Source organism: Anser cygnoides, chromosome 27, assembly GCF_040182565.1.
Source record: "Anser cygnoides isolate HZ-2024a breed goose chromosome 27, Taihu_goose_T2T_genome, whole genome shotgun sequence".
Lineage (NCBI taxonomy): Eukaryota > Metazoa > Chordata > Aves > Anseriformes > Anatidae > Anser > Anser cygnoides.
Genome location: NC_089899.1, coordinates 3,069,862 through 3,097,367, shown reverse-complemented (window position 1 = coordinate 3,097,367; position 27,506 = coordinate 3,069,862). Strand labels below are relative to the sequence as shown.

Sequence of the window (27,506 nt, the reverse complement as noted above, 5' to 3'; positions counted from 1 at the left end):
AAGTATACATATAACGGACTCTGAACTTTAATTGCTGGTGTATAAAAATATGCTTTCATGGGGTTGCCAGAACATTCCTTCTTTTTCCTCTCACCATAGTTATTTTGACTTCATAACTATAAAACAGGAGAGGAGTATAGTCTGAAATATTTTGGGGTGACAGCAGTCACTGATAGTGATTTGAATGCTACAAGTACCTGAATCTTCATTAAGACAAGAAGGGGTATGCTTTGTCTAATGTCACAAAAAGTATTTCATGGTGATGCTGTCATGCCACTGTGCTAGAGCAGGCGATGCTGCAGCAGGTATCTTGTGATACAGGGCTGACACCAAACCAGTCTGCGTCACCGGTGCACAGCTGTGAATTCATGCTGTAGGATACTTTATGATCTCTTTGACGTTTATCAACTTCTCCTTGTAGGGATGCTGGTGATTCTTTGAATGACTGCACAATTACGTTTGTGGATGAAATTTATAAAATCGAAGAACCAGGCAGTGCTTGTCCTCTTAGTGCCAGTCCATTAAAACGTGAGTCTGCTACGTAGTTCTTGTGTGTACAATACTGTCTTACCTTGTGTTATTCTGTTAACTCTCTTTGAGTATCAGAGAGTTCACAAACACTTCTAGCTGTGACTCCTTTGACCATTTCTAGTACATCTTGGAACTTTCTGGAGTCTGAAGTAGAGTTGTTTCTCCTTGCTAACAGGACAAAATGGCCCTGTGTGTAAAGCTTGTAAGGACAACCCGAACAAAACCTGCAGGATTTGTGCTTGCTATATCTGTGGGGGTAAACAAGATCCAGATAAACAGCTGATGTGTGATGAGTGTGATATGGCTTTCCACATCTACTGCCTCAACCCTCCCCTTAGTAGTATACCAGACGACGAGGACTGGTAAGTTCTAACAGCGCTGTGCGGTATCACAATTGCCACCTAGATTGAGTAGAAAGTGAGGTCTAGGGCTTAATGCCGCCCTTAGGTGGCGGTATTGTGACTGTACGAGGTGAAGAGAGGTACGCTACCATTATGGGTGGCCTGAGTGTTGGTTTTGATGTTAAATTCGATTTTGTAGCTTCTCTTGAGTCTAGTGAGAGCATGTTTTAGGCCAGAAAGCTGGTGGCTTGCAAGCTTTTTATTCTTTGCATAGTTTTGGGATGTAGGTGCTTATGCAAATTGAAGTACAGATACCTATAAACCAAATGTAAACCTGATGCCAGTAAGCATGTAGTCATTTTTATGGGTCATTTATGGGTATTCCATAGTCCCTGATCATCATAGTAGGCCTGTGACATGTACTTTTTAATATGTGAAATATACATGCTGATTACATACATATATATATTTTGCCATAAATACAAATATAGACATATATATAAGACATGCCTTCACCTGTATTTGTATCTACGTCGAAATATGCTGTTTAGTTCATGTATCCTGTTTCAGCATTTCGTATGAAGAATTTTATGACACAAACATTTCCTGACCTCTGTAGTGATTTAAAAGATCATGCAAGGACAGTGGCTAATACAGATCTAATTCCAGTATGGAGAGTTGCTTCAGTGACCTGTCCAGTTTCATATGGGGAAATTGTAGTATCATAACTCGGTTAACTGAGAAAATTCTCTTTTTAATTTAAGGCTTTGCTACTTGTTAATTTTCATTGATTTGTGACTTTAGGTATTGCCCTGAATGTCGAAATGATGCAAGTGAGGTGGTTTTAGCAGGAGAGAAATTAAAAGAAAGTAAGAAGAAACAAAAAATGGCATCTGCTAATTCATCCTCACGGAGAGACTGGGGCAAGGTCAGTTAAAGCCGTTTTTATTTTGAGGAATAGTGTTGGTGTGTGTTCCTTGTAATTCTTGGCTGACCGGTCTCCTGTTTGAAACAGGGTATGGCATGTGTTGGCCGCACAAAGGAATGTACCATTGTCCCCTCTAACCACTATGGACCAATTCCTGGGATTCCGGTTGGCACCATGTGGAAATTCAGAGTACAGGTATGAAGCTGAATCCTGGCCTCAGCCACTGTAAAGAAAAATGGGAATGATCCAAGTAATAGATGTGAAACCTGAAGCAGTTAATAGTAAAGTGTATGGCACTGGATATGTAAGTGCAGAAGGAAAAGAATTCTGGCTTTGTCTATATCAAGTGTTCCATAACTAATGTCGTATTGTTCAGGCATTTCAAGTGTTTTTTTCTTTCGTGCTTTTTTGGTGACTCAAACTCCAAACCAAACATATATTTCCAGTATTTTGCCTTGGAGATGTGTAATATCTCCTAAGTTTTCTGCTGGTAAGACTGTCTCAAGTAACTAGATATATTAAAGTTTTCTCATCCTGTAAGAGCGCGGGGCGGGGAGCCCTGAGCTATCCAGCCTTTGTTCTTCAAGTACGACATGAAAGTCTTTCAAGACCAACTGCCTTATACGAGTATTTCATTTTAGTACCTACATTACTCTAAAATTCCTGGAGCTTGTTAAAAAGCAGTCTAGGTGAGAAAGACCTAAATTCACATCACAAAGTATATCCAGGTGTTTAATTCACTGGAGTTTCCAACTGCTTATTTTTGAAAAACGTGTATTTTCTTTATGTGGAGTTGTTTGGATGATGGTGGTGAGGACACAGTTTCATCCTGTAAATATATGCAAAACAAACACAAAGTAGTACTTATTAATTGGTTTAGTTCCAAGACCAGCTGCCTAGCGAGCTTTTGCATTGTGTTATTTCTTTCTCTTATTTTTTTTCCAGGTGAGCGAATCTGGTGTTCACAGGCCCCACGTAGCAGGTATACATGGCAGAAGTAATGATGGTGCTTATTCCCTGGTTCTGGCAGGAGGCTATGAAGATGATATAGTAAGTAAATCCTGATTATTTATGTCTGAGAACCAAACTATCATGTAGACGTCTTATATTTTGTATCAGACGTTTCCTGTTAAGGTGTGTGATGCGACAACAGTTGTCACCCTGACTTTTCCCTCTGTTGTTAGCAAACTTAAGAGGGGACGACAGGCAAGTTGAGTCTGGGAGACTTAAATGGGTGTGTGTGTGTGTCATTTTTCCTTTTTTTCAGAGTGCAATATTAAAGATACCTGATTAAAATACTCTTTTATTTAATTACTCTTGTGAATATGTTGCAACCATCCATATACGTTTCAGGATCATGGAAATTCCTTCACATATACAGGGAGCGGAGGTCGTGATCTTTCTGGAAACAAACGTACAGCGGAACAGTCTTGTGATCAAAAACTCACCAACATGAACAGGTTGGCAACATTTGCACTCTGTTCTGAACCTTAGTAACTAGCAGTCTGTTGGCCTGAAAAATTGTTTATCTTACTTGTAATTTGTAAAACTGTTGTTTTACAATGGCTGTAGATCTGTTGTGCACTGGAAATGCTTCTTACAGTGTGCTTTAAATGAAAAATGTGAGACTCATATCGCTACAATTCTACGTTGACTGAAACTTAAGGAACAGAGTAGTAAAATAGCATAGAAATTTTCATACTCTCTCCTGAATCCTTTGCAGCCACTGTTGTATGAGTCACCTTGGGAGACCAGATCATTTGTAATTCGAAGCTGTTATTCCTGCACATAAGTGTGGATTTGGGTGGAGGAGGTGGTCCATGCAATTAATTTAGGGTAATATAATGAATAATCAGTGTATTTAAAACGTGATCCCTAGTCAAGAGACTCGAATACTGTCTCACAGAGTTCTTAGTGTTACTTAGTGTTAGTTCTTAGATACTTGAAAGTGTTACTCTGTAAGGCAAAGTAGCAAAAGACTGGCTACATGCTTTTTCCTGAGACTAGGCCTAGAAGGGGTTCCCATAGGCAGTAGTAGCTTCCAGGGTTTTTTTTTTTTGGTACGTTATTTCTAAGGTTCAGCACAACGCCAGTACGCTGGTACTCTTTGTAGTAATGGTACCTGATTGTATCAGTGCGATGCTCATGCAAGTATTCCATGCAAGCTCTGTTTTACTTTGTTCCCTCTCTGATTCTGAAGAGTTTTGGGGTAAATGCACTAAGTTGAATGGACTTTCTCTTACAGAGCTCTGGCTCTGAACTGCAGTGCCCCCATCAATGACAAAAATGGAGCTGAAGCTAAGGACTGGAGAGCTGGGAAGCCAGTCCGAGTGGTGAGGAATGTGAAAGGAGGCAAACACAGCAAATACGCTCCTGTAGAAGGGAACAGATATGATGGGATATATAAGGTAAGAAGGATTTGAATCCTACTGAAGTAGGGAAAGGTAATTTGCTTATGGCAAAGAAGCTTTAATAGTATCTGGTGGACTTGCTTCTGGCTGTTTTTTTAGGTTGTGAAATACTGGCCCGAAACAGGGAAATCTGGATTTTTGGTGTGGCGTTACTTACTTAGGAGGGATGACGACGAACCTGCTCCTTGGACCAAAGAAGGAAAGGACAGGATGAAAAAGCTTGGCCTAACAATGCAGGTACACTTTTGGAACATCACCGTGGTTCCCTTTGACTTGATGGTTAGCAGGAATTTTTCTGTTATACATTCTTATTGAGGATAATCTGCTTGGCCTTGTGTAGGAATCTAAGAATCAAGATAGCCCCCTTTAGACTGAAGGGGACACGAGCACTTTCACTCTTGTGGGTTGTTTTCTTTCTACATCAGGAGATTAAATGGACAAAACTCATCTTCTTGTATGGAATTCTTACAGTCAAAGTACCTTAGGAGGGCAGGGATCTATTATTTAAGACAGATAACTCCTGGAGCAACTCTCAGAGGTCATCTTACAGACTATTAGAGGCTGGAAAGTCTATGAATTGGCACTGTTTGCATCGGATGCTTTTTGTTTTGTGTTTTCCTGCAGTATCCTGAGGGGTATTTAGAAGCTGTTGCAAACAAAGATAAAGAAAAAGAAAATAACGGAGATGATGAGTTTGATACCCCAGGGAAAGGAAAGAGGAAAAGGAAATCAGCAGGTTTGTGAAGTAGGCAAGTGGATATAGAAAGCCTCGTAGGTCTTTGTGAATTTTTACCTACTTAATCTTTATTTCTTTTTAAGAAGTCACTTTTTTTCTTTTTCAGGTGGAGGGGAGGAAAAAGTCATTAACTCTCCTACAGGGACTCCAAAGAAAACTAAAGTAGAGCCATATAAGCTGACATCTCAGCAAAAGTCTCTTATAAAAAGTGATGAAGCCAATGAAAAACTGTGGAATGAAGTACTAGATGCTCTCAAAGATGGACCGGTATATAATACTTTTTTATTCCTGAAATAGTGGTAATCAACTATTTTACTGTTCCTAAATATAAACTTCTTGGCTGCATAAAGTAATAGCCTCAGAACTCTAGCATTTTTTTTTAATGTAGGCATCCACAGCATAACTTAAAAGCACTATTTGAGACCAGGGAGAAGGTTAAGAACTTGTTAATGTGACTTTTTTCCATGTTGAGCTTTGTTTAAAGGGGAAAAAAAAAAACAAAACACCTTTCTATGTCTAAAATAATCCTTTGTATTTCATTTTTTATTTTTTTGGGGGGGAGGGCTGTACCTTTCAGAGCATAGTAACAAGAAGTTGATTCAAATGTTCTCTTTACAGAAATTTCTAAATAAAGTTGAAGAGGCTTTCTTGTGTATTTGCTGTCAGGAGGTTGTGTTTCGGCCAGTCACAACTGTATGCCAACACAACGTGTGCAAGGTGAGCAGTTGCTGTGACTCTTCTGTTGAGCAGTTGAGCCTTGAACTGACTTAAGTGGTAAAGCAGATTTCTTTTTGTTTGTTTCTGCCCGTTAGTGTTTTAGAAGGACTCAGTTATATATGTGAAAACTTAAGATTTGATGAAAGTTCATTGGCGTAGGAAAGTTCACTTTAAAGAAAGTTCCACAATTGTATTGCTACTGCCTGATTCTTGTAAAAGACGATGAGACCTTCTCTGCAGGCTGAGTAATGCTGCTAGGCGACACTGATGGATTTGTCGGTGTTGCAAAGCGCATGGTTTTGTTTTGTTTTCTGAGGAATAATGTGGAGTGTTCTTGTGGAAGCTATGACAGTCTTTAGCATCTCTACCACATGCTTAAATGCTGCCGTGACTGATGCGCTCTGTTGAAGAGCGTGTGCTATTGCATGTAATGAAGGAAGTTTTCTTTCCGACAGCCAGCCTTGCATTGCTCTTGGCCTTTCTCAGCTCTTGTTGACACCTGGGTGAACGAGGAAGTAAAAGGAACCTCATTCTCCAATCGGGGCTCTGTAGAATGAGCTGAACTGCACATCCGTATTTCTTAACTAATTATTTTTCTTTATCCTTCACCAGGATTGTTTGGACAGATCCTTCAAAGCTGATGTGTACAGTTGTCCAGCCTGCCGCTACGATCTTGGCAAAAACTATACCATGCAAGTGAATGAAACACTGCAGACCATTCTAACTCAGCTCTTTCCTGGATATGGCAATGGACGGTGATTCTGTAAAGCACTTCTAATTTCCTTGTGTTCAAACTTATTAATGGGTTTTCAATGGGCTTAATTTAAAAAAAAAAAAAAGTAGTCTGTGTTCTCCCAGATCCCTAAAAAAAAGTTTAAAGTCTTCCTTGTTTTTAAAAAAACTATAAACTTCAAGGAATATCCTTCTGTATGTTTGTGGATTTTGTTTTTGTTCTAAATGTTGAATTTTGCTTTTTTTTTTAATTTTTTCCCCTCAAAACTGCCATTCATCAGCACGCATCTTTTTTCTATACAAAGTGCTTCCGGTAAGGCTGCTAATGATTGTGAAAGTTCTCGGATTGCCCTCTGTTGTCCCATCCCCATTCCCTCCCCCCTTTTTTTTAATTCAAGAAAAATGGCTTGGTTGCTTGAACAATCTTCAGCATTTGGGGATTTGGCCATAAAGGTAGATTTTTGCATCACCTTGGCAGCATTTTCATGCTCAACTTGTACAAGATGGTTCCTGGCTTATGACTTTTTTTAATTGCAAGTGGATATTTACTATTTTTTAAATAACTTTTTATACATTTGACAGACCTATCAAAAGCCATTTCCTGCTAATTTTGTATATCAAAAAAAAAAAAGCTGCTTGCTTTTAGTCAAGTAGTTGGAGCAATATGAAGTACTACCTCAGTTGGACTTCTTATTAGGGAACTATTTGTTCAGCCAGGTGCTGTCTTCTATCCAGAAATGCCATTGTGGAATATACTAAAGCCATTCTTAAGTGCCTTTTGTCCTTTTTGGAAAGACTGGGCTCTGAATCACCGTATATATTTTTTCATAAGCACTGAATTGTTTAAACTTGCCAACCGGATTTTGTTCTTAGGGTTAAATATAACACTGTAGCTGTATACGATTAGCATGGATTTGCAAACTTTTGGGTTTCCTCCTAATGCTAGGTGTATTATGGTAACATGAATTTCTTTGTTTCAGTGTATTTCTACCTAGAAATGGAGAATAATCAATTTTGACTTTTTTTATGAAACATTTTGGTTATTGTAAATGACACCAAGAAGGCTTGCTTTTGTAAATGGATTGTCTTTTTCTAACATTACCAAAGTTTGCAGTTTAATACCTCAACATGACAAGATGTTTTTAATCACACTTTACTGCAGACAGACTGGAACAAATGTGCCTGGCTTAAGTTTTCTTAACTCTTACCCTTTTTAAAATTATAATGTTAATATGTTAGGGGGAAAAAAAACGTTTTATAGTTTTTTGCTGAATTTGTCAATTTTTGTACAATGTGCAAGTTGAAGTTCTCAAAATAAATATCTTTTCAGATGAAAGTGGTGACTGTTTTCATTTCACTCTTTCTGAAGAAGGTTTCCAGATGTAATTTCTTGTGTAGGAATTTGTATTTATGTTCCATTATTCTCAGCCTCTTATTTTTTTTAAGGCCTATTATTTTTCACTACAAAGAAATTCTGGAAATACTACTTGAATATTCTTGTATTCAAAGTATTTTTCTTGGAGGCACTACTAAGAGGCCTTACATACCATTGAACATGGTATATTCAATTTAAAAAACAAAACAAAAACCACCTAGATTCCCAGTATCTCTTCAACTGGAGGGGTTAGCAGATTTCCACATTACTAAAATCCAAATGTGAACTGGGAATTACAATTGCCTGCATATCTAATGAATAAAACCAGAATTGTTAGAAGTACCCTATCAGGTATTGTATTGGAGATGTTTTTAGCAAGTCATGCAAGCATCTCTATTGACTTCCCAAACCAGAGAATTAAATTAAAAGACAGATTTTTCCAAAGCAAATGCAGCTGAAATAAATGAAGAAATCAGATCAACGTTTGAGATATTGAAAACCAAAGCTGTGAAATTGTGCAACTGTTGCTTAGTCTGCCCTGTTTAAAATAAGCTTATATTAAGGTTAGTGTTAACATTAAACACTTAAATGTCAGGCCTTTACATTCCACTGAAACTGTCTTTTGACTTTTTAGTCTATATTGTGATAAGAAGAATTGGTGGGTGGGCAAAATTGAGGAAATGTGTATATTTAAATAGAAAGAACCTATTGTAATTGACTTCCTTAGTATATTGTTTTTGAGCTTTGTTTTCCCACACAGGTTTCAGTGCACTGAAACTCAGAACAGTATTTATTTAGCATGAATTAGGACAATTTTACTGCAAATTAGATGCTTTGTAATTTAGGCTTGCACATTTGAAACTGTAAAGCTCTGCTAGAAAAAATTACTGTGCTATAATGTGAGCGAGTGCGTGGCTTTAGATATGAAGCAATTTGCTTTTTTTTAGTGTTGGAAATTGGGAAATGAAGCATCATCCTGCTAACATACATACTTGTGTAAATTTGTGTTCTGAAATTCTAGAGTAAATAACCAGTGTGTGATGTGGTAAAATAAGTATTTAATGGATAAAATCAGGAAGCAAGAAAACCAGTGTTGAAAAAAATGGAGGGATCTTCCTTCTATTTTGGGAATTCCCATCTCTCTTCCCAGCAAGTATACAGAATCTGTGCTCAATTAAACTTGTGCGGACCATAAATTAAAAAATACCCTTGATACTTTATCCTGGCAGGCTTCCATGGTCTTTGCAGCCACTTTTTCAAAGTGCCTCTGTCCTGTGGTGATGGTGACTGCTGGAGACGGAGATACCAGGAGCTGCAGCGCGCTCCCCTGTAGGCTCAGGTACTCGCCACAACCTGTAGCATCTCTGCAGGAGCTGGGAACTCTACCTCCGAGTCAGGGACGTGGCAGGATTCTGCCCGCAGCGGGACTGCATCAAACATGGCCCTGGCACAGCGGGGTGGGAATGAAGCGTAGGTAAAGCCCGTGGCCTGCAGAGAAGGAGCTGTAACTTGGAAGAGGTGGAGATAGTTAACTTCTTTAATTAAAAAACAAAAAAGTTATGGAGCTAGTGGAGTCATCAGAGTGTGGGCTGGGGAACCTAGAACATGGCCCTACCCCCATGAGGCGTGTAAGAGCCGAGTGCTGCCCTCCTCCCCTCACGCCCATGGTGTTGCCCAGGTGCTGGGGCCGGCCGGGCCCCTGGGTGCCCCCGGCCCCTCAGCGTGGGTGCGGGGGGAACAGGGCTGGGGCTGCACCCAGCTTTGCTCACCCAGCCCCTGTTTACCAGCACTCCTGGCCCTGTGTCTCTTAAACCCCAGCGTGTGCCATCTTTAACTGCCACCTTTAACCCCTCTGCGCTGCTCCCCTCCAGGGTTCCTCAGCAGCACCCCAGGGTGCAGTATGAGGGCTGACAGCGCTCCTGGACCCCCGTATAACCCCCCAGGGGCTGAACCCGGGGGTCTCCGAAGCGGCTCCGTCCCTCGGTGTCCCCCCGCCACAGCTCACCACAGCCCCCTGAGGAAGGGGGGGCGAGGGGGGGGGGGCCGGCCCCTCCCCGCCCCATTGGCGCAGGGCGGCCGCAGCGGCCCCCCCCCCGCTGCTGTGCGGCTCCTCACGTCCGCACCGCCCCCCGCCCCCGCCAGAGCGCAGGGCTCTGATTGCAGCTGACGGACAGCTCGCGCCGCCTATTGGCGCCCGCCGTCCCCCCGCCTAGGTCCAATAGGAGGCGAGGGCGGGCCGCCGTCTCCTCAGAGCCGCGTTCTATTGGTGGAAAGCCGCTGAGCGACGCGAGGACTACCGGCCGGCCCTCCTGTTGGTAGGCGGGCCCTCGCCGGGACGGTTTTCCCCAATCAACGGCCGCCATCGCCTTGTTGTTCGCCGTCCGGCCGCGCCACGGGCTGCGCCCGCTGCCTCTCAGCGGCCTCGCGTCCAATCTGAACGAAGGCGGCGCCGGTCTCGGCCAATCCTCGGGCCGAGGAGGCGGGCGGCAGGTGCTGGCCGTGGGGCGCTGCGCTCTGCTGCCGCCCCCCTTCCGCTCTGCCCCCGGCCCGGCCGCTGGGGCGCTGCGCGCACGGGGCCGCCGCCGCCGCCGAGGGTGGACCGCCCGCGGCTCAGGTACGGGGGCGGCCGCCGCTGCGTCGCCCCGCTCCGTCCGGGCCCTGCCGCCGCCGCCTCCTCCTCCTCCTCCTCCGTCCGCGGCTCCACCCCCGCGGCGCTCGGAGCCCCCCGCGCTGCCCCCCTCGGGGCTCCGGCCCGCGGCCTTCCCCTCACGGCGTCCCCCGGGGCCTGCCCCGGGCCGGGCCCCGGCGCTGCCTCTCGCTTCCGGACAGCGGCCTCCGCCTCCTCAGCCAGCCCTCGGCGCCCCGGCCCCGCTCCTCCGGGCCCCGCCGCCCGCTTTGTCTCGGGGCTCCGCCGAGGGGCCCTCCCGCCGCCATCTCGGGGCCGGGGGGCGCTGCCCGGGGCCCTGCGGCCGCCGTGGGCTCGGCGCGGAGCGGCTCCGCTCCCCGCGGGGGCCCCGCAGCAGCGTACAAAAGGCCCGGCTGGAAGGAAAACCTGGCGGCTAGGATGCGCTGCCGGGCTTTATTTTCATTTTTTCCTTCCAGAGATTGTCAAAGTCTAGTGTCAAAACCAGGCTTTCTCCCTTCTTATTTATTTATTTATTTGAATAAACCTAACGTTAATAGCAGCACTCGTATTTATACCTGGACGTCCTTCCCCTGCCCAGCAGTTTGGGCACAAACGCTGCAGCATGAAAAAGTGAGGTGCCCGGTCCCCAGGGGGCTACGGTCTGCAGAAATTTTGTGGCCGCTCGTGCTTTGTCGACTTCCCCTGCCCTTTAGCTGCTCGCTTGCTTTATTATTATTTATTATTTTTATTGTACTTTATAAGAAATAGGTATAAGATGCATGAGGTTCTGTTCTTTTGTCACGTATGTAGTGGAAGGGGAAAGCCTTCATCTTAAGGCTGTGCTTTCCCTTAACGCTGGCTTTGGTTCTTGTTCTCCACAAGGGTACATACAGCTGCGTAGGGTCTAGATGTGTTGCAGAAGGACCATTTTGGACTCATTTGCAGGGGCTAAACTTACAAATTAGACCTAATTTATCTATGTTTCTTCTTCTTCTTTACTTTTTTATGAAAGCTGCTGGAGAGAACGGGTGCTGCTCAGGGCACTAACTCAGCAATGCAGGCACAGGCCTAGAGCACTGGGGTTTGGTATGGGACCAGGTTGTCTTTGTGGGCGGTAGTGTAAATACCTGATGTTGTTATATCGAGTCCGACCTTTCCAAAGTTAGGCTTCTTTTAACCAAAAGGAGTTGATTCTCAGGAACTCTGTTTGTCTGAAGCCTAATAGTGTTTTTTCCCTTTTCACACCCAATAACTAACTTCTTTCTTATGGATGCTTCTGGTTTTGAGGTCTGTGCTTATTTCCTAGTGTTCTTTCCACTGTTTTGTTAGAACTCGTGTAATCACTAGAAATCTCAAGACTAGAAGTTAAAGCTTACAGTTACATTGCAGCAATTACAGAAAATAACTGTTGGAGTACGTAGGGGTAATTGCTTTTTGACAGTAAGTTCCCCGTTCTTAGGTTCCCCTATAATAAATGGAAAAAATTGAGAGAGGCAGACTGAGTCCTCCAGTGCCCAAAGGAATCTCTCTCATTAGCGGAAGGAGTTACTCCTATGCAAAGTGTAGGTAGGTGGATACACCTGGCTCTTTGTTAGGGAGCTACTGTTCCTGTATGAGACACGCAGCAAAACTTCCTCTGACAGGGAAATGCTGTCCAGCACTCAGTAATGTGTGATCCTTTCACCTTTTTTGCTCCATTAAAGCAGTTAATTCACTTAACCGATCCAGGGAGAGCAGCGTGTATACGATTTTATATGTAAGAAGTTAGTTATATCAGGAAATCAGAACACCCGGGCAGAAGAACAAAGTACTCACGCAGGTCTGCCAACTTTGACATGAGGGTGATTGTGGTCTTTTATATTTAAGATCTCCCGTACATAAGAAGTTTCATCAGCTTTTGATGAGAAGTTGCTAGCAAAACGCACTTTGAGGGAGAATCCCACTCGTTTCCTGCAGATAATGTTGGTTATTGGGCTCAGACAAATGCAGTGCTCAAAGCTACTCAGAGGCTTATTGAACGTGACTACTGTTGGCACAAATTGTAGTGAAAACTATTTCTGGTGATGGCAATCAGCTCCTGTCGTTTAACAGATAAAGGAGAGGGATTTGTTTTACAGATCTGCAGATGCTGGGCGTTTTAAGTCCTCAAACGTGTAGGCAACTTCTGAAAACTCTGAGCTGTTTTTGTATAACAGGACTCAAGAAATTTTATATGGGTTGGGAAAACCAGTTTGTCCAGCCCTGCTGGATAAGCACGTTGGCTCTATATTTCGTTGTACACTTATCAAGTTAGGTGTTTTTGAGGTTTTGGGGATGTCCAGCTGTGATACAAACAACGTGTCGTCATTCAGCTAGCTGTAATTAACCTTCAGAGCTTACATCGTACTTGGGAGCTCGTACCTCAGAAATAATCCCACTGTCTTGCTGCAGGCTGAGACACCCACGCGTCGGTTAACACGTTGTGCAAATCTCTTTGCAGTTATAAGAATTAAAAACTTTATTATCTTCTAATTAATTCCTGGCAATGTAGAAAAACTGCACGCTGGTGATTTTTTACCCTTCCTGACTCACTTTTTAACGTTTTGTCTTGTGCCGTTGAAACGGATTTGCAGTGCCTGTTACTGTCTGTCCATTCATTGTCTGCCTGTGCTGTACGCAGCGTTACTCGCAATATCGCATCTGTTAATTTCAAAGATGGATGACGGCTAGATATGTCACTGCAAGTGGGGGATTTGCTTAATATATGTGGATGCTACCAGGCTTCTCTGTGGCTGTTCGAGGCACTCTTTGAAATAATTTTGTCGTCTGTGTAAGAATCAAAAGATGGTTTGTCTCTTTGATGCACCAGCAAACTGAAATCCTTGAGCACTGCAGAATATTGGCAGCAACCATGTCGTACTTGGTGGTATTAATGTCACGTTAACATCTGTATAAAATCGTTGTGGGATGAGAGGCGTTTTTTTCCCCCTTTTCAGTAGTTTTCAGTAAACTGGTCATTGCTTAGAGATATTTTTCTTTCTTTTAGCCCAAGTATGTCCCATCTTGTCACAACTTGCAGATACAGTCACTTAAACCATGGCTTAATTGTTAAGGTGCTTAATTTTATTTATGTTTTAATAGAGTAGACTATTTTCTTTTATACATTGAGAAGCTCCTCAGTTACGTACTTACTGGATGGCTGCTAACACAGGAGAACACATTTGTGTCCTGTTGCGCTGTTTTTGCACCGTGTAAGATACTTCATCTTTCTCTGCCTAAATTATGGCAGAAATGGCTTGCAGCTGGATTCTTTTTTCTTTCTCCTTGCTTTTCAAAAGGTTTGTGAACAAGCCACGCTCCCTGATTTCTTGAAACATATAGGTTTGTTCTTTTGTTTCCTAAAGTTATTTGACAAAAATGCTGTATTTGGCATGAGAATACACTGTTGGAAGTTGGTGGCGTGTTAAGATTTTTTCCCAACGAGTTGTGATGCTCCTTTAGAGTTTCCGATATGTATTCAGAGTAGGGTAGAAGATTTTGGTGGAGCTTTGTGGTTTTCTGTTGTTGCAGATAAGTTTATGTGAAGTTTGCCACTTCAGTTCTGTGTTGGCAAAACAAGCAGCGCTGCTTTGGCTGTGGTGTGTGCGCGTTAAGATTTGGGGCCGTAACTTCCAGAGGGAAGAACTGGGTAAAACGGAGCTGGGAGAGATTAAAATTACCTTGAAGCTCACGTGAAATTACCTTGGTTTTCTACCAGGTTTTGCTTTAATTTAGGTTCTAAATTTTCCCTCCTTTGAGTCACAATTTTGGTTAAAAATTATGAAATGGATATGACGTAAAATGCGTACCTGAAGACTATTTCTTGTTTCCCCTTCTCTCTGTGAAGATGACGATTCCAAGTTACTTACAGGTGCAGCTGAGGACAGGATTTCTTGCTAAAGAGCAGTCTGGAGGTGTACAAGGTACGAGATGTTTCCTGGTCCTGCTCTTCCCCCTGCTGGCTTTTGCTCTTGCTCAGCCTCTTCCCGAGCAAATGATTTTCTGGTGGTGCAGCTGCTCCTAAGCCTGGAATCTGGGTCAGTGTGTCACGCCCACCCTGTGCAGGACCTATAAGCACCTTGTGCAGAAGGAAAAAAAAAAAAAAAAAAAAAGGCAACCAAGATTTTGACTTCATATTGGCAAAATATTCAAAAGCAGTTAGAGCATTCAATGACCCAACCAGCTAATTTGTGGAAATTCTGTCTTAAAAAAATCTGAGGCAACGCAGAGGAGAAATAGAGCAAGTTGCTGAGAACATTGCTGCGGGCTTGGAGTTCTGGCAGGTTTGTGGCCAGAAGGCTGTTGGGAATTAGTCCTCGTTAAGGTATTAGTCTGATACAGGAGCTACCCCGCTTACGAAGTGATGCAGCAGTCAAGTCTTCGGATACACATGCTCTTTCTGATAGTAATCTGCGGGTTACTTCACAATATTTTAAGGTTTGCAGCGCTGCTGCCTTGGATCCGAGTGCTGTGGGTTGAGACTGTGAATCCTTGTTCCAAGTGAACAGGAATATACACAGAAGAGGTGCTTGTTATCCTCGATTGCTCCCGGTCTGGGAAGAAGGCGCTGCTTTCAGCGGGCTGCTGGTTTGAAATGGTGAGCCTTGTGTTGCTCTGATGTTCTCGCAAAGTTAACCCGAAATAACGCTGAGTGACAGCAGAGCTGCTGGGACCGGCGTTGACGTATGCCCGTGTAAGTGGTGCTGGCCAGACAGCAGCTCTTAAACGTGGGTATCCCAGAAGGCACAGTGCTGAGCAAAATACGCCCCTGCGTATTTGGGTCTTATTTTTGGAGGAGAATTAGTTCAGCCCATTTGAACTCAAAGGCATTCCTCTGGCGTCCCAGTAATTGCAATGAGGCTGAATCTCAAAAGGACCAATCCGGATGATTTTATGTACTTAATAGCCTTGCACTAAAGATAATAAAGGTAGTAAAGGGCAGTAAAGATAACTATTGTGCCAGGCATATAACTGGAATTTGTGAGATACTTGGGTCTAGGTTCTGTGTCAGTGATGGCATGCTGAACCTTCTGGGTTTTGTCTGTCTTGTCTTTTTAGTGCCCTTTTTTTTTTTTTAATGCCCATTCATTTTTAGTTTATCTTGCCCGTTCAGTAGGACAGTGAATGTGAGGAGGAGAGGCAGTTGTGTAATAATTCTGAATTCAGTCAGAAAGAAGCATCACAGAAGGCTGTTGACTGCATTGACTCAGGCAGTAATTGTTTTAACTTCTAACAAATTTATGGCTCTTAACTCTAAACACGTTTTCTGCTTCTAAATGCCGTTTGTGACTTTAAATAATTCTGCTGCAGTTTGAAGAAATGTATGAGCAACTGTATGCTTATAGCTAAGAAGATGTTTTAAGGGAAAATTTTATTTTACTTTAACGAGCTACATATGCTGCTTGATTTCAAGGAGAGGAAGACTGGGAACTCCGGGGAAGGCTTGTGGGGTGTCACAGGGGGTGCTTCCATTTGTCACAATCCGAGAATTCCGCGCTTGGCCGATGGGCGCTTGCTGTGCCTGCGTGGAAATGCCGCCTGTGTGCCTCATTCCTCTGTGACTTTGCTTAGACCGTTTGGAGGATGTACAAAGCTCAGAGCACTTCGAGGTTAAAAAGGTAACGAGCTGAATTGAATATAGGGACCAGCTTGTGGAAAAGGCCTTGGTTTTAAAATCTTGCTGTAGTCTTCCGGGAGATCGGCCCTTTCAAAGTGGGCTGAGCAGCAGCAGCAGGAGCTGCAAACTCGTGAATCCGTGCGAATGCCGTAATCTGATTCTCGGCAGCAAAGGGGGGAGCAGTGAACGGTGTTGCAGATGCTTGTTGTAACCTTTCCGAACACTTCGGGTACATAATCGCCTCTTTATGTACAGCGGGGATGGTTTGCAACGCTTTATCTTTTGTTCTGCTGAGAAACTTCCATAGCCCTGATCCACGAGAAGCTGGCTGTAAATTTGAGCGCAGCTGACGTGCTGAGAAAGGAAGTCGATAGAAACAGAAGAATCTGCCCTCTGAGTTCCAGCCTAATTCATCAAAAAAAAAAAAGTCGTTTCAAATAAACACATGAGGTTTCCATTAATGTTTGCACTCAGTGCTCAACAGTCAAATGATGAGTTAAAAATAAACTTAAAGAACTCATTCTTGAATAGGTTTCCCACCTTTTGTGTGTGAAATGCCTCAGAAATATTGAGTCACAAGAAGTTGATGCAGGCACGCTTTAAATCTGTCTTTTTTTGTTTGTTTTTATTTTGCAATTTTTACGGTATTTTCAGTTGAAGATCAGACTTTTTTTTTCCCCCTCAAACTGAACTTATTCTCATTTTAGGTTTGTCAGGGACCTGAGGTAGATTGGGCAGAATTCGGGGCAGAGGCTTTCTCGTGCTTTGAAGAGAAGAGGCTGCTCACGGCCTGCACGTGCTCACAGCTCTGGTGCCTCCGCGAGCTCCTAGCAGAGCACTGAGGGAGGTAAAAACCTGCGAGGCTGTGAATCCCCATTCCTCCTGGTGCTGGGCGATGGCTCTGTGAGACGGGCTGGTTTTGCTGAGCACCGTGTGCTTCACTGCAGGCCAGGGAGGCTGCTCTGCCTCCGCCCACGCTTCGTTTGCTGTTGCACTCCTCGTAATCAGCGCCTGCCTGCCTCGTCTGAGAAGGGGCATGAAACCAGCCCCATGGGCAGTTTAACTGAGGGTAGCGAGGTATACAAACAAGTTTTAAGTCCCTTTTACAGGTTTTCACTTTTCTGAGCACTGACAGAAGTAGTTGTTTTAACATTTCTCATGCTTGTGGAGAAAGCAACGATTTCATAGCAAGGTGGTCTCCCTCGAGAGCCTCACCCTGGGCACAGGAGTTAGCACAGACAGGGCAGCGTGAGGTGAGGATGGATTTCCAGCCTGTCGAAAGCTCAGCAGCAGTTTCCAGAGGGTGCACGGTAGCACATTCTCAGCAGCTTGCTTTGCAGTGACGAGGAAGTAAGGCCTGTTGTGGTTGCTGGTGGTAAATACGTACAGGCATCGAGGAGTTCTCAGTACGCTGTCCAGCCTACCTTATGCTGAGAAATCTGGATTGAGTCAGGTCTGTCTTTTTGTTGTCAGTACATTGGAAGGGCAGGGGAGGCTTAATAGGTGTGTTCGGATCAACGGATGCGAGTTTTCAAGGGAAATTGCCAGGTGAGGAAACCAGAAGGTTTAACAATTTGGGTGTTGAAACAAGATTAGAGAATTTGTTAACATTGATATTCAGCTTCCTGTTGTTCCGCTGTGCTGCCAAGCATTGACTGTGTTCTGATAGATCCAGAGGGCTATAATGATCTCTTCATTAGATCTTTTTTTTTTTTTTTTCCCTTTTCTGCATTGGAGATTTGTATTTCCCTGCCTTGCTTTGGATTATGTTGTCCTTAAATGGTCTCCTGCAAGGGTGTATAATTCACTGTCCTTGCATAGTGTAATGAACTGTAGAACTTAATTTTCTTAACTGCTAACAGCAGTTTTACTGGTATTACAAGTGCAGTGATGTTTGTTGCGTTGATTAGATTAAGAGTTAGTAGGTTCAGTGTTCTGTAATAAAAGGGCAATCCGACTGAGGAGCACCAGTAAATCCTCGATCCATTTTAAGGCACCTACAAACTTCAGTTTGTGCGGGTGATAAACTCCTCTGTCTGGGGAAGAGAGGAAAACTTGCTGCAAGCGTGCCTTCTAGAAAAGTTTTATCTGAGTCTTTTCCTATAACTGTTTCGGATGTTTGAAATGCTTTTTCTGTCTCGTGGCAAGGCTGTGGTTTGATGAGATGGTGGCTTTGCATTGTTGCCATAGGAGTCCTGTGCTGGTAACTGCAGACGTGGTTTAGAGCACAGCCATGTAACCGGCGTCAGCTCCCTGATCGTTTCGCTCTGTGGCACCACAGTAATCCTGTTTGGCACAGGAGAGGAACAAATGGCCATGGATGGGAGCTCAGTAGCTATCCAAGTTGGTACTGCTGTGAAATTTCCTCTTGCTTCAAACCAAGGCCAGGCGCTTTGTTTATTCTGCGAAATTTTGATGGCTGTAGTCCTTTTCCTACAGCGGGGTGTGATGCTGCTGCCAGAGCATGTGCCTGCCCACTGCGAGTGCAAGTGGGTCAGTGTGCATGTTTTCTGCGCTCTGTTGCTACCAGGCTGCAGAGTGTTCTTGGGAGGATATTTCATATATTCAAAAGATGCCTTTTCAGCCTCTTCTAACACAGCCCAAGTAAAATCTTGTGGAGTTGCTGTGGATGCTATGAATTTTCTTCCAACAAACTTATTTTTGCTACCCATGGCTTCCATGTGATAATTTTCCCTACAAGATTTGAATCCGTGCTTTCTGCTTTTGTGCTACAAGCGTGTGTTCCAAAGGGTCTTTTCCTTCATCTTTTTGAATTTTGGTTGTTGGGCTTCACTGCCTTTGACAAAAAGCCAGTAGGAGGCTTGGTTGGGGTTGATGATGTAAAACTGCACCTTTGGAAAGACAGCCGGTCATTCCAAAGTATTTTTGTCAATTGTATGCAGTAATGTGCACGGCAGCAGGGCATGATGTGGGCAGAAGTTTTACCTTTAAACAGAAACCTCGTGCCTTCTTTAAAGGGTTTTGAAGAGAATGGTTTGCTTCACAAGATTACAGATGGTCTTCTGGTGCTGCTGTATAAACAAAATGAGTCTTATGTCACAAATCTACTGTTTTCTACTGCTGAGATCTGGATTGATAACGGGTAGTTTGTAGTACTAGCAGAACTGGCTTGTTTTATGCTGGCAGAAATGTGCCCTGGGTATATGTGCAGTATTCGGCTCCAGTGCTGAGACAGACCCGTTTCCACTAATAGTCTCTACCTGTAGTCAAAGTTACCCCCTGACTCAAAAGCCTGAGGAGGATGAGCTGGCATTATTCCACTCCTCAAAGATCAATAGTGTCTGAGCTGTGGGGAACTGCTTGAAAAGTCCCAAGCCTTTCACTGAAAGACAGGATTCCGGGTTCTGGAAGTCCTTTAGTAAGCACAAGTCGTTGATCTCAGCTGGGTTTCGTAGGCTTTTTCTGTGCTATACAGAGCTTTCAATCAACAGGTGTAGGATTTCAGTCACAAAAGTGTCTTAGTTCCCATCAGTTTTAGAGGTAAAAGTCTCACGTAAAAGTCATTGAAATTAAAAACTCAGCTCTTTGTGTCCACTGTGATCATTTCTGGAGACAAGTTGTAGTGTTTCCTTACCAGCACTGCAAATTAGAAGGTATTTCATAATATTTCACGTTGTTACTCACTCTTACAAAGAAGCAGAGTGAACCCAGCTGAGAAAAATACCTTAATTCTTCTTTTCATGAACTAATAGGGGGCTTAGACTCTTTCTGCAAAATTGTCCTTTTCAGTATTATTAGTGAAGAGAGGTTGTTCACATTGTCCCCGTCCACCCCACTGTATGGCAGAGCCCTGACTGCAAAATGGCTTTAGTGTTCTCAAAACAGTTGGATTCTGCTGTGAAATCTTTCTCAGCGAGCTTATTACAGCAGCGTTGTATCGAGGTGGCCTCCTTCGATCGCGTAATGCAGCGGCACGACATGGCTCTCCTCAGCAGCTCTGCGGCTCCTCCTGCTCCTATGTCCTCAGTGGGGCTGGGAGCTGAGGGGTTAACAGGGAATGCTGCTGCTATTTATCCAAACTGCTGTAGTGCTGCTATTGCAAAGGAATTAAGAGATAAATCCTCTTCCCCTAAAGCTTGCCCTGGGTACCAAGCTCCTCAGGGCTGCTGAGGTGGAGGGGATGCTGCTGGAGCTGGTTCTCCGTTCACCTGAGCTCCGTGGCTAGTTTTTGTTGTAATGGCATGGTTAATTTAGTCAGGTGAACGTATATTGCAGCAAATGTTATCTAGGAAACATGTTGAGACGTTCCTTAGGATAAAGAGATGGGCTTAAACATGGAAAAATCCGGTGTGCTTTACCAGCTCTGTGCTGCAGAGCTGCGAAGTACCGTTCTTGTGCTGAGGCGAGTAAAGCCTTTAATTAATTGGTCAAACTGTGGAATTAGTTTTGGATTCCAGCCCCGCCCCACCCCCTGCCTTGTCTGTGAATTTCTTTGGGCTATTCTCTCCCAGTTCATTGAGTAAAAATTGAAGTTGACGAAGGGCATCTTTGTGAGAAGATGGGATAGAACTACTTCTTTCTTGTTGTTCTTCCTTTCCTGGTTGTGGGCAAAGCTGCAAATACTGGGAAGGCCTCCCTGGAGCAGATGGTGCTGGCATGGCTTCTCCTCAGGAAGGAATTCGGGTTTCTCTCTCTCAGGGCCAGATATGCCAGAGCAGCCTGCATGCAGCGCGACACTGCGCTCCTGCTGCGGAGCCCTGTGGCATTTCTGGTCTTGCATTAAAAATAGCAGAAGTATCCTCAATGCGATTGTGTTTGAATAGGACTTTGGGGATGGTTTCTCTGTGTCCCCCGCTTCTCCAATACTGGCTTTTCGTTTGCTTTGGACTCTTCACCAGGGCCAGCCCCGCCATTTGCTGGCGAAGAGCAGCGCCTTCCCAAACACCGCCTGCGTTGTGGCTGCGCTGAGCCGGGCCCTGCTCTGCTGCAGGGGCAGGAGGTGCTCTTTGCTATTTTCATGTTTCTAGGAAACACTTGTGTAGGTATAGATCCGATGTTTCTTATCTTCAAGTACTGACCCTGAAACGCAGGAAAATCTTTTCCGCAAGGCAGTCAGAAATCTCTTCAGGCAGAGTCACCCTGTAGGCGGAGGGGCCGGCACAGGGCCGTCTGTCTCCTCATCCGGCGGCGGTTTCTGTCAGAAACGCAGTCGTTGTGGGAATCTGTGAGGTGCTGAGCTAAGGGACTGGACCCACAGCTTTTTGCTAGGCTGATTTTGCTCAGGCATGCTGTGGGATGCTTGGATTTGTTCACCGCGGATGCAGGAGAGTCTCGGCTCGCTTCTAGGCCTAGAATTACTTTGAGGGCTGTGCTGGGGAGGGGCGCAGGCTGGCAGACCGATCTTCTGAAACAAATCTGACGCAAAAGTTACTCTGACAATATTCTGAAATTTCAAGTCAAAACTTCTCGTTTCCCTTTGAAAGGAAAAGTGTTTAACCCAGTTAGAATTGGAAAGGGAAACTTGATGCCCCGGGAGAGCTGGGTGCCGAGTCCGTCCATCTCTGCGGGACGTTTTCTGTAGTTGCCTGTCTCTGGAGAAGCAGGAGTTCTGTGCCGTGCACTCTGATTAAAGCCATGACAGAGCAGTCTGTTTCTCTTTCTTCTTTCCCTAACACGACGAGTACTTCTAGTAGCATCTGGAATACTTTTTCGCTAGGTCGAAATCAATTTAAATCCCAGCCCGCTTGTGATTTTGAAGCCGCAGTTGCCGTAGCGTTGCTGCGCCTCGCATTATTCCCTGAAAGCCCCGTGGTGCCCTCTGGTGACAGCGGGATCGCCGTGGTGCTTTTCTGACATGGAGGATGGTCCCGTGGCTGTGTTGGCGACTGAAATGCCGTTAAAACGTTTTGGTTGCCTTACGAGTTTCTAAAGTAGCCTTAAAAGGTTTGTTTTCAAAATTAGGATTGCATCCTGAATTGTTTTGGATTTTTTTGCCTTGTGAATTTTGAAGTAAACTGAGCAATTTTATTTTTCGTATTGAGAGACGCTTTGAACATCTAGATATTTTAATGGATAGTCTGTCTCTTAATTTTGTCTGTTTAAATATCAAATACAATCAAAGTGTAGGGAAATTACATTAAAAAAACAAACTCCTTTTAAAATTTTTATGTAGCCTAGCACCAAAATTAAAAAAAAAAGAAATACATGCTAATACAGTGCTAATACATTGGTCAAAGCTGTTTTTTTTTTTTTTTTAAAAAAACAAACATAAAACTAAATATAGAAAAGGAAAAAGCATTCTGATGGGGAGCTGTGAGGGGCAGCTAGTTCCATGCATACACTGCATAGATGCTGAAGGTACTGAGAAATTTGTTCTTGACTGCCGTCCTGGGGAAACACGATTTCATATGATGAGTGGAAGGGCCTGATGTCAAGTCTACGTGCTATATTTAGGCCATATTTGAACTCTGAAGTGATACCGGTATTCCTAACATCGTTGTTTCCTCTGGCCTGCTCAAGTGTAGGTTTGGTTACGTGATAATAAATATACTCACGTTAGTATGGCATTCTCCTATATGGGAATAAGAATTCACCACAGTGATTTTAACTGTTTTAGAAGTGAGTTCTGTCACTTCTTACAGCTTCTGATGTCTTTTCACAGAAAAACAATGGAGAAGTGCCTAGAACACCTTGTGGAGTTCCCCGATACCTCACTCTTCATAAGGCCCTGTTATCAAATAGACTAATTGGATTTTTGGTCAGAAACCCTTCATAAGTAGAGGATGCTACTCATAAATGCTGTCTTGGGTGTGGGGAGAGAGAAATGAAAAATATGTTGTTGCCTTTCTATACTTTACTAAAGCACATAGAAAGCATATAAAAATTTTTAATTACTATCTTTTTTGTGCCTTTCTTCTTTTTCTCCCTTTTGTTTTCACTGTTAAGGTGCTGCCGCCGTACAGGAAATATGGGGTCTGAAAACCCAAGTCCGCAGAACCCTGGCTGTAAGATCATGACCTTTCGTCCCACCCTCGAGGAGTTTCGGGACTTCGGGAAGTACATTGCTTACATTGAATCCCAAGGAGCTCACCGAGCAGGGCTTGCCAAGGTCAGTTCGCCTAGCTCCAGTGGCTGAGAGCTTTCTGAAGGCTACCTGCCTGAGACTCTTTTATGTGAGGTGCCTGTGCACTCAGAGGTAGTTTTTGTTCATGTGGTCAAGTGGAGTACATTTTTGAAAATTGTACTTGCAATCTCTTTGTTTTGATTTACAGAGGGGAAAGGCGAAGGAGTTACAGGCCTTTCATAAGAGTGAAAGAAGTGTTTATTTAAAGAATGTCTTTTCCTGATCCCAGACTGGAAAGCAAGAATATTCCCATCCCTTACAGAGATGGGTGAAGGGTATTGCCATGTCCCAAGTCTATTGCTGGAAATGGAGAAATATTGACGATTTCAACTCCCCCCAGATTGTTGGGGTAAAGGATCAAGCTTTTCAAGTCTACCTAGGTTTGGATGGGGACAAGATTCCTAAGTCATATTTATATGAATGGAAGCAAACTTTTTGCTCTTACCTTTTTTATGTTCTGAGCTACTGTCTTAGGCTAACTTGAATCTATACCTGTAAATGTGCTGTGTATGTGTGTGTGATTTCCAAAGGTATCCAAAAGCCTTTTTGATCTTCTGGAAATAGTTCTCCAGCCAGCTCTGAAACCTTTTTGTGCCTCCTGTTCACATTCATGTCTTTACGCTGAAACTGATGAAACATTATGAGAAATCTTCTGTGACGCTTTTAAATTCCAATACTTTAAATGTGACTGCTTGGAAGAAAAATAGAACTGATTTGGACTGTTTCTGTGGAAGTGTCATATTACTCCATAGGCTGAGAGAGCATTTGTTCTGACAAGGTAGTTGTTAAACGTGGTATTTAGCAGAACTTAATAAAGCACAGCAGAGAAGTAAAGCTGTTAGGCATGAAATAATAGTTATTTCTTCTAAAATAGGTCAATTACTGTTTTTATTACAGTTCTAAGTAGAGCAGAGTATTGATAAAAAGCTCTCTGTGTAATGTTTCCTTGTCCACTCAAGTGTACTAGCAATTATGTTCTGTGAGTCCGCTAGGGTAGATTATTTTAATAAAGGTTGTTGGTGAATTCCAGATGTTCTGAAGAAATTACTCTACCCGTAGGACTAAATATCAGCATTTCAAGTTAATTTTTGTGTCTCTACTGCAACTACAGTTCAGAGCTGTTTAGTGGAAGGCTCATCATATCCTAAAGGAACCATGCCCACAAAAATCAATAACTTGTCTTCACGTTCCCGTAACTTTCTTTTTGTAAATTCTTACACCAAATTAGATTGTAGATTTTTTTATTGTTATTTTTTTCATTCCACATGCCCGCTGAATGTTCTACTGATTGTTCTCTGATCTTGAGCCTAGAATTATTGGCAACTCTCCTCTTTAAAATTACAGCTTTTTCTTCCAGATTCAGCACTGCTTTGGAGCAGTGTTTATTCCTGGATGTGTTTTCCCCAGTTTTCTTTTGTTCTTCTCTACCCTTTTCAGTGAACTTCTGGATGGAACAGTGATGTAGACTACTGTAAAAGGTTGCGGAGTTGTAGAGTTACAGCGTATTAGTAAAGCTGCTTGAGACTTGATGCAGCTTTGTGGAATGGCAGGTGAGAGAGGAACACTGCTCTGGAGGGAAAGCACGTGCAGTCCTTTTGGCATGCAGTGTATTTCCTTGCAGTAGTTGTGGATCTTTTCTTCAATCACTGGCCATTTCCTGTGACCTGGTACTGATAGGACTGCTGGCAGGCAGGCTACCAGCCCTCTAAACATGTCAGCTAGTACTGTACTTAAGCAGTTGCAGAAGAGGTGTCTTGTCATATGTGCTGGTTATTTGAGATGCTGCTGTTATCTGATAACGTGCAGCAGCAGGGTGAAATACCTTCCATTTAAACTTCTTTTTCCCTAGTAAAGGTTCTTTGCCTGTTGTGAACTTGAAGGTTTTTTTTTTTCCCCTTACAGGTGATCCCTCCCAAGGAATGGAAGCCACGAAAAACCTATGACGACATTGATGATATGGTTATCCCAGCTCCCATTCAGCAGGTGGTTACTGGCCAGTCGGGGTTATTCACCCAGTATAACATACAGAAGAAACCTATGACTGTGGGAGAGTACCGGCGCCTGGCTAACAGTGAGAAGTATGTTAGTGTTAAGTGTGCTCACCTTGCGAATGGGAGAGTAGTGCAGAAAGCCTGAAAACAAAATGAAAAGAAAATGTCGTCAGCCTTGTTAAATAGGAAGCATTTTGGAGGAAACAAATTTTTCTTGATGGTTGACATCCAGAATCTCAAACAAGTTCATAACTTGATGTGTTTGGTGTATCTTTGATCTTTTTCTGGGAGTTGGTATAGAACGATTCTTTGAAGTCAGTATTTGGCTAAGAATCTGCCTGAAAAGAATGGCTTGGGGCTCTGAGAAGAGCTCTTGGTCGATTAATGGATGTTCTGGGAAATGTGTTCCATTGCTCAGGTACAAATACGAGTATATTTGAGTGCCTGAGCTAATATTAATAGCATGAGTGTCGTCTGAACATGGGAACATTGGGAACACTTCAGTTCGCTGGGACAAGCTGATACAAGCTGCAGTTGCATTGTTTTTCCAGAGTTGCTTTCCCAGAGCTCTGGACTACTGTGAGTTTTCTCTCAGGCATTACTGATGTCATGCAATCAACTTTGAAATTTGCTAACACAGCCTATACAAGTTCCTTGCCTGTGTTCAGCAAACTGTGATAACTTCACCTTATGCACCATTAGGATGAGGATCTGATGCTTCACTTAAATGCTCAGCCTGTTTGTCCATACGCACGAAGAGGTTTCGTAGAAAGATTTAAAAGGCAGTAAATAACATGAATCTGAGTAGAATTAAAAATGAGATGCATCTTCAGTAACCTCCTGAGTCTGCCTACTTTGAATATTAACTTATTTTTACAGCCACTAGGAAATGAAGAGAGAAGAAAAGTTTACTAGTGTACGTTGCAGGACTAGAAACAAAAGACCTGAGTTCTGTGCTCGGCTATATCCACGCATTATGACGTGACCTTAGTCCACCTTATGTTTTTCTTTGCTCTTCCTCCACCCCTTGCTGAATTTAATATGCTTTTATGGTGTCATAACAAATCTAGATAATTTTCCTGTAATTTGTACATTGGTTTGAGATGATTAGATGGAAGATGCTATAAAAACATGCTCCATGTCTTGTTTACTGTGTGCTGTATAGAATCTGCTTCCCAAACTATAGCGTAGCCTTTTTGTAATGTTAACTGGTGCGAATGGCAATTCCAACTCGGCATCTCACAGTGCTGAGAAATGCACTCTTCTTGGCAGTCATTTTATGTCTGTGGTGAGTCTTCCTTGGGACTTGTTGCATCCTTACCTCTTCTGTGTTCTTATCAGGTATTGTACTCCACGCCATCAAGATTTTGAAGACTTGGAGCGCAAGTACTGGAAGAATCTCACGTTTGTCTCACCAATTTATGGGGCTGATATCAGCGGCTCACTATACGACGCAGTAAGTAAAAGGCTCCTCATTATTTTTTATTTTTTAATGTGTTCCCTGACTTTCCTTTATTGCTCTTAACTTATTAAGGAACAGTAATTTAGAATTTGCTAAATTTAGCAACTTAAAAAAAAAAAAAAAGTAAACATCTTTATTTTTCACTCATTAGGAAACTGTGACTAAACTTTCCACTGCCCCTAGAGATGCTGAATAATAGAGGCAATGAAGCCTGTGAAAGCTTAGTTTTACTAGAAAAATGAGGGAAAATGGGATTTGAAAGAGTTCTTAGGAAACGTGGCAGAAAACTGTATAAAGCTTGCATAAAAGGTTTAAAAAAAACTGGACTTGTGATAATGATCTGGGTTTAATGATATCTCCAAATTTATATGATGGTATGTGGGTAAATTAAATCTCTTTCTAAGAGGCTAATCTCTTTCATGCTAGTTTATTTAAAGAGGGAGTAAAATAGAGATTTCACCTGTAGCTTAGAGAGCTAGAAAAGCAGTATTTCAGGGAATCGGGCCCTTAATCAGAAATACTTTTTGTTATCCCTTGTTGCAGTTTTTTGATAATTGATACAACTAAACTCTTTACATTTTGATTTTTTCTCTGTAGACAGTTACATTAGGACATAACGCACCTGTGTGCTAATTTGTTACAATTCAAACTGTTTTGGCTTTTCCTTGGTGAAATTACATCCTCTGCTTAAAGTACTTGTGGTGTGATTTCTTCTACTGTAAATGATAAAGGTTTCTTGTTTTCTTACTGTGTTTAGGCAGCTAATTTAAAGCTGCGCCCCTCTTCCGTAGCTTTCTTTTAAGTAGAAAGTTGCCTCATTTTTGGAGCGTTGTGTGATTGTCCACAGTAGAAGTGTGTTGGTGTAAAAGTGTTTTTATTATCAATGTAGTGTAATATGGAATTAATTGGAATAAACAAGATTTCTGAAGTTTTCACA

The 27,506-nt window shown here is 43.1% G+C and overlaps 2 protein-coding genes and 1 long non-coding RNA gene across 16 annotated transcripts in view; 2 read left to right on the top strand and 1 right to left on the bottom strand.

Annotated features, from left to right (window-relative positions):
• The window catches only part of UHRF1 (ubiquitin like with PHD and ring finger domains 1), a 30,462-nt gene extending 22,730 nt beyond the window's left edge, over positions 1-7,732 (top strand). For all 5 annotated transcript variants that reach the window (XM_066983840.1, XM_066983839.1, XM_066983841.1 and 2 more), the window contains 12 exons: positions 422-528; positions 707-893; positions 1,677-1,800; positions 1,888-1,995; positions 2,746-2,850; positions 3,154-3,260; positions 4,046-4,208; positions 4,311-4,448; positions 4,836-4,947; positions 5,054-5,214; positions 5,566-5,664; positions 6,277-7,732. In XM_066983840.1, the coding sequence (XP_066839941.1) occupies positions 422-528; positions 707-893; positions 1,677-1,800; positions 1,888-1,995; positions 2,746-2,850; positions 3,154-3,260; positions 4,046-4,208; positions 4,311-4,448; positions 4,836-4,947; positions 5,054-5,214; positions 5,566-5,664; positions 6,277-6,423 (1,558 nt within the window). In that variant the 3' untranslated portion in view covers positions 6,424-7,732. The remainder of the gene's footprint in view (positions 1-421; positions 529-706; positions 894-1,676; positions 1,801-1,887; positions 1,996-2,745; positions 2,851-3,153; positions 3,261-4,045; positions 4,209-4,310; positions 4,449-4,835; positions 4,948-5,053; positions 5,215-5,565; positions 5,665-6,276) is intronic.
• A 1,077-nt stretch (positions 7,733-8,809) lies between these two features.
• LOC136787012 (uncharacterized) lies at positions 8,810-11,060 on the bottom strand. Of its 7 annotated transcripts, none has more exons than XR_010826717.1 (2): positions 10,069-11,060; positions 8,810-9,279 (listed from the first exon to the last, which is right to left on the bottom strand). It is a non-coding gene; the product is annotated as an uncharacterized lncRNA (long non-coding RNA). The 7 variants fall into 7 exon arrangements; XR_010826713.1 differs by lacking the exon at positions 10,069-11,060 and adding an exon at positions 9,777-10,061; XR_010826716.1 differs by lacking the exon at positions 10,069-11,060 and adding an exon at positions 9,777-10,061 and having other exon boundaries at positions 8,810-9,273.
• A 22-nt stretch (positions 11,061-11,082) lies between these two features.
• The window catches only part of KDM4B (lysine demethylase 4B), a 91,110-nt gene continuing 74,686 nt past the window's right edge, over positions 11,083-27,506 (top strand). For 3 of the 4 annotated variants that reach the window (XM_048077731.2, XM_048077727.2, XM_013195224.3), the window contains exons 1-4: positions 15,565-16,033; positions 22,939-23,101; positions 25,019-25,194; positions 26,449-26,563. In XM_048077731.2, coding sequence (XP_047933688.1) covers positions 15,999-16,033; positions 22,939-23,101; positions 25,019-25,194; positions 26,449-26,563 — 489 coding nt within the window. In that variant the 5' untranslated portion in view covers positions 15,565-15,998. Of the gene's footprint in view, positions 16,034-22,938; positions 23,102-25,018; positions 25,195-26,448; positions 26,564-27,506 lie in introns of all 4 variants that reach the window. The other variant, XM_048077730.2, reaches the window with a different exon arrangement.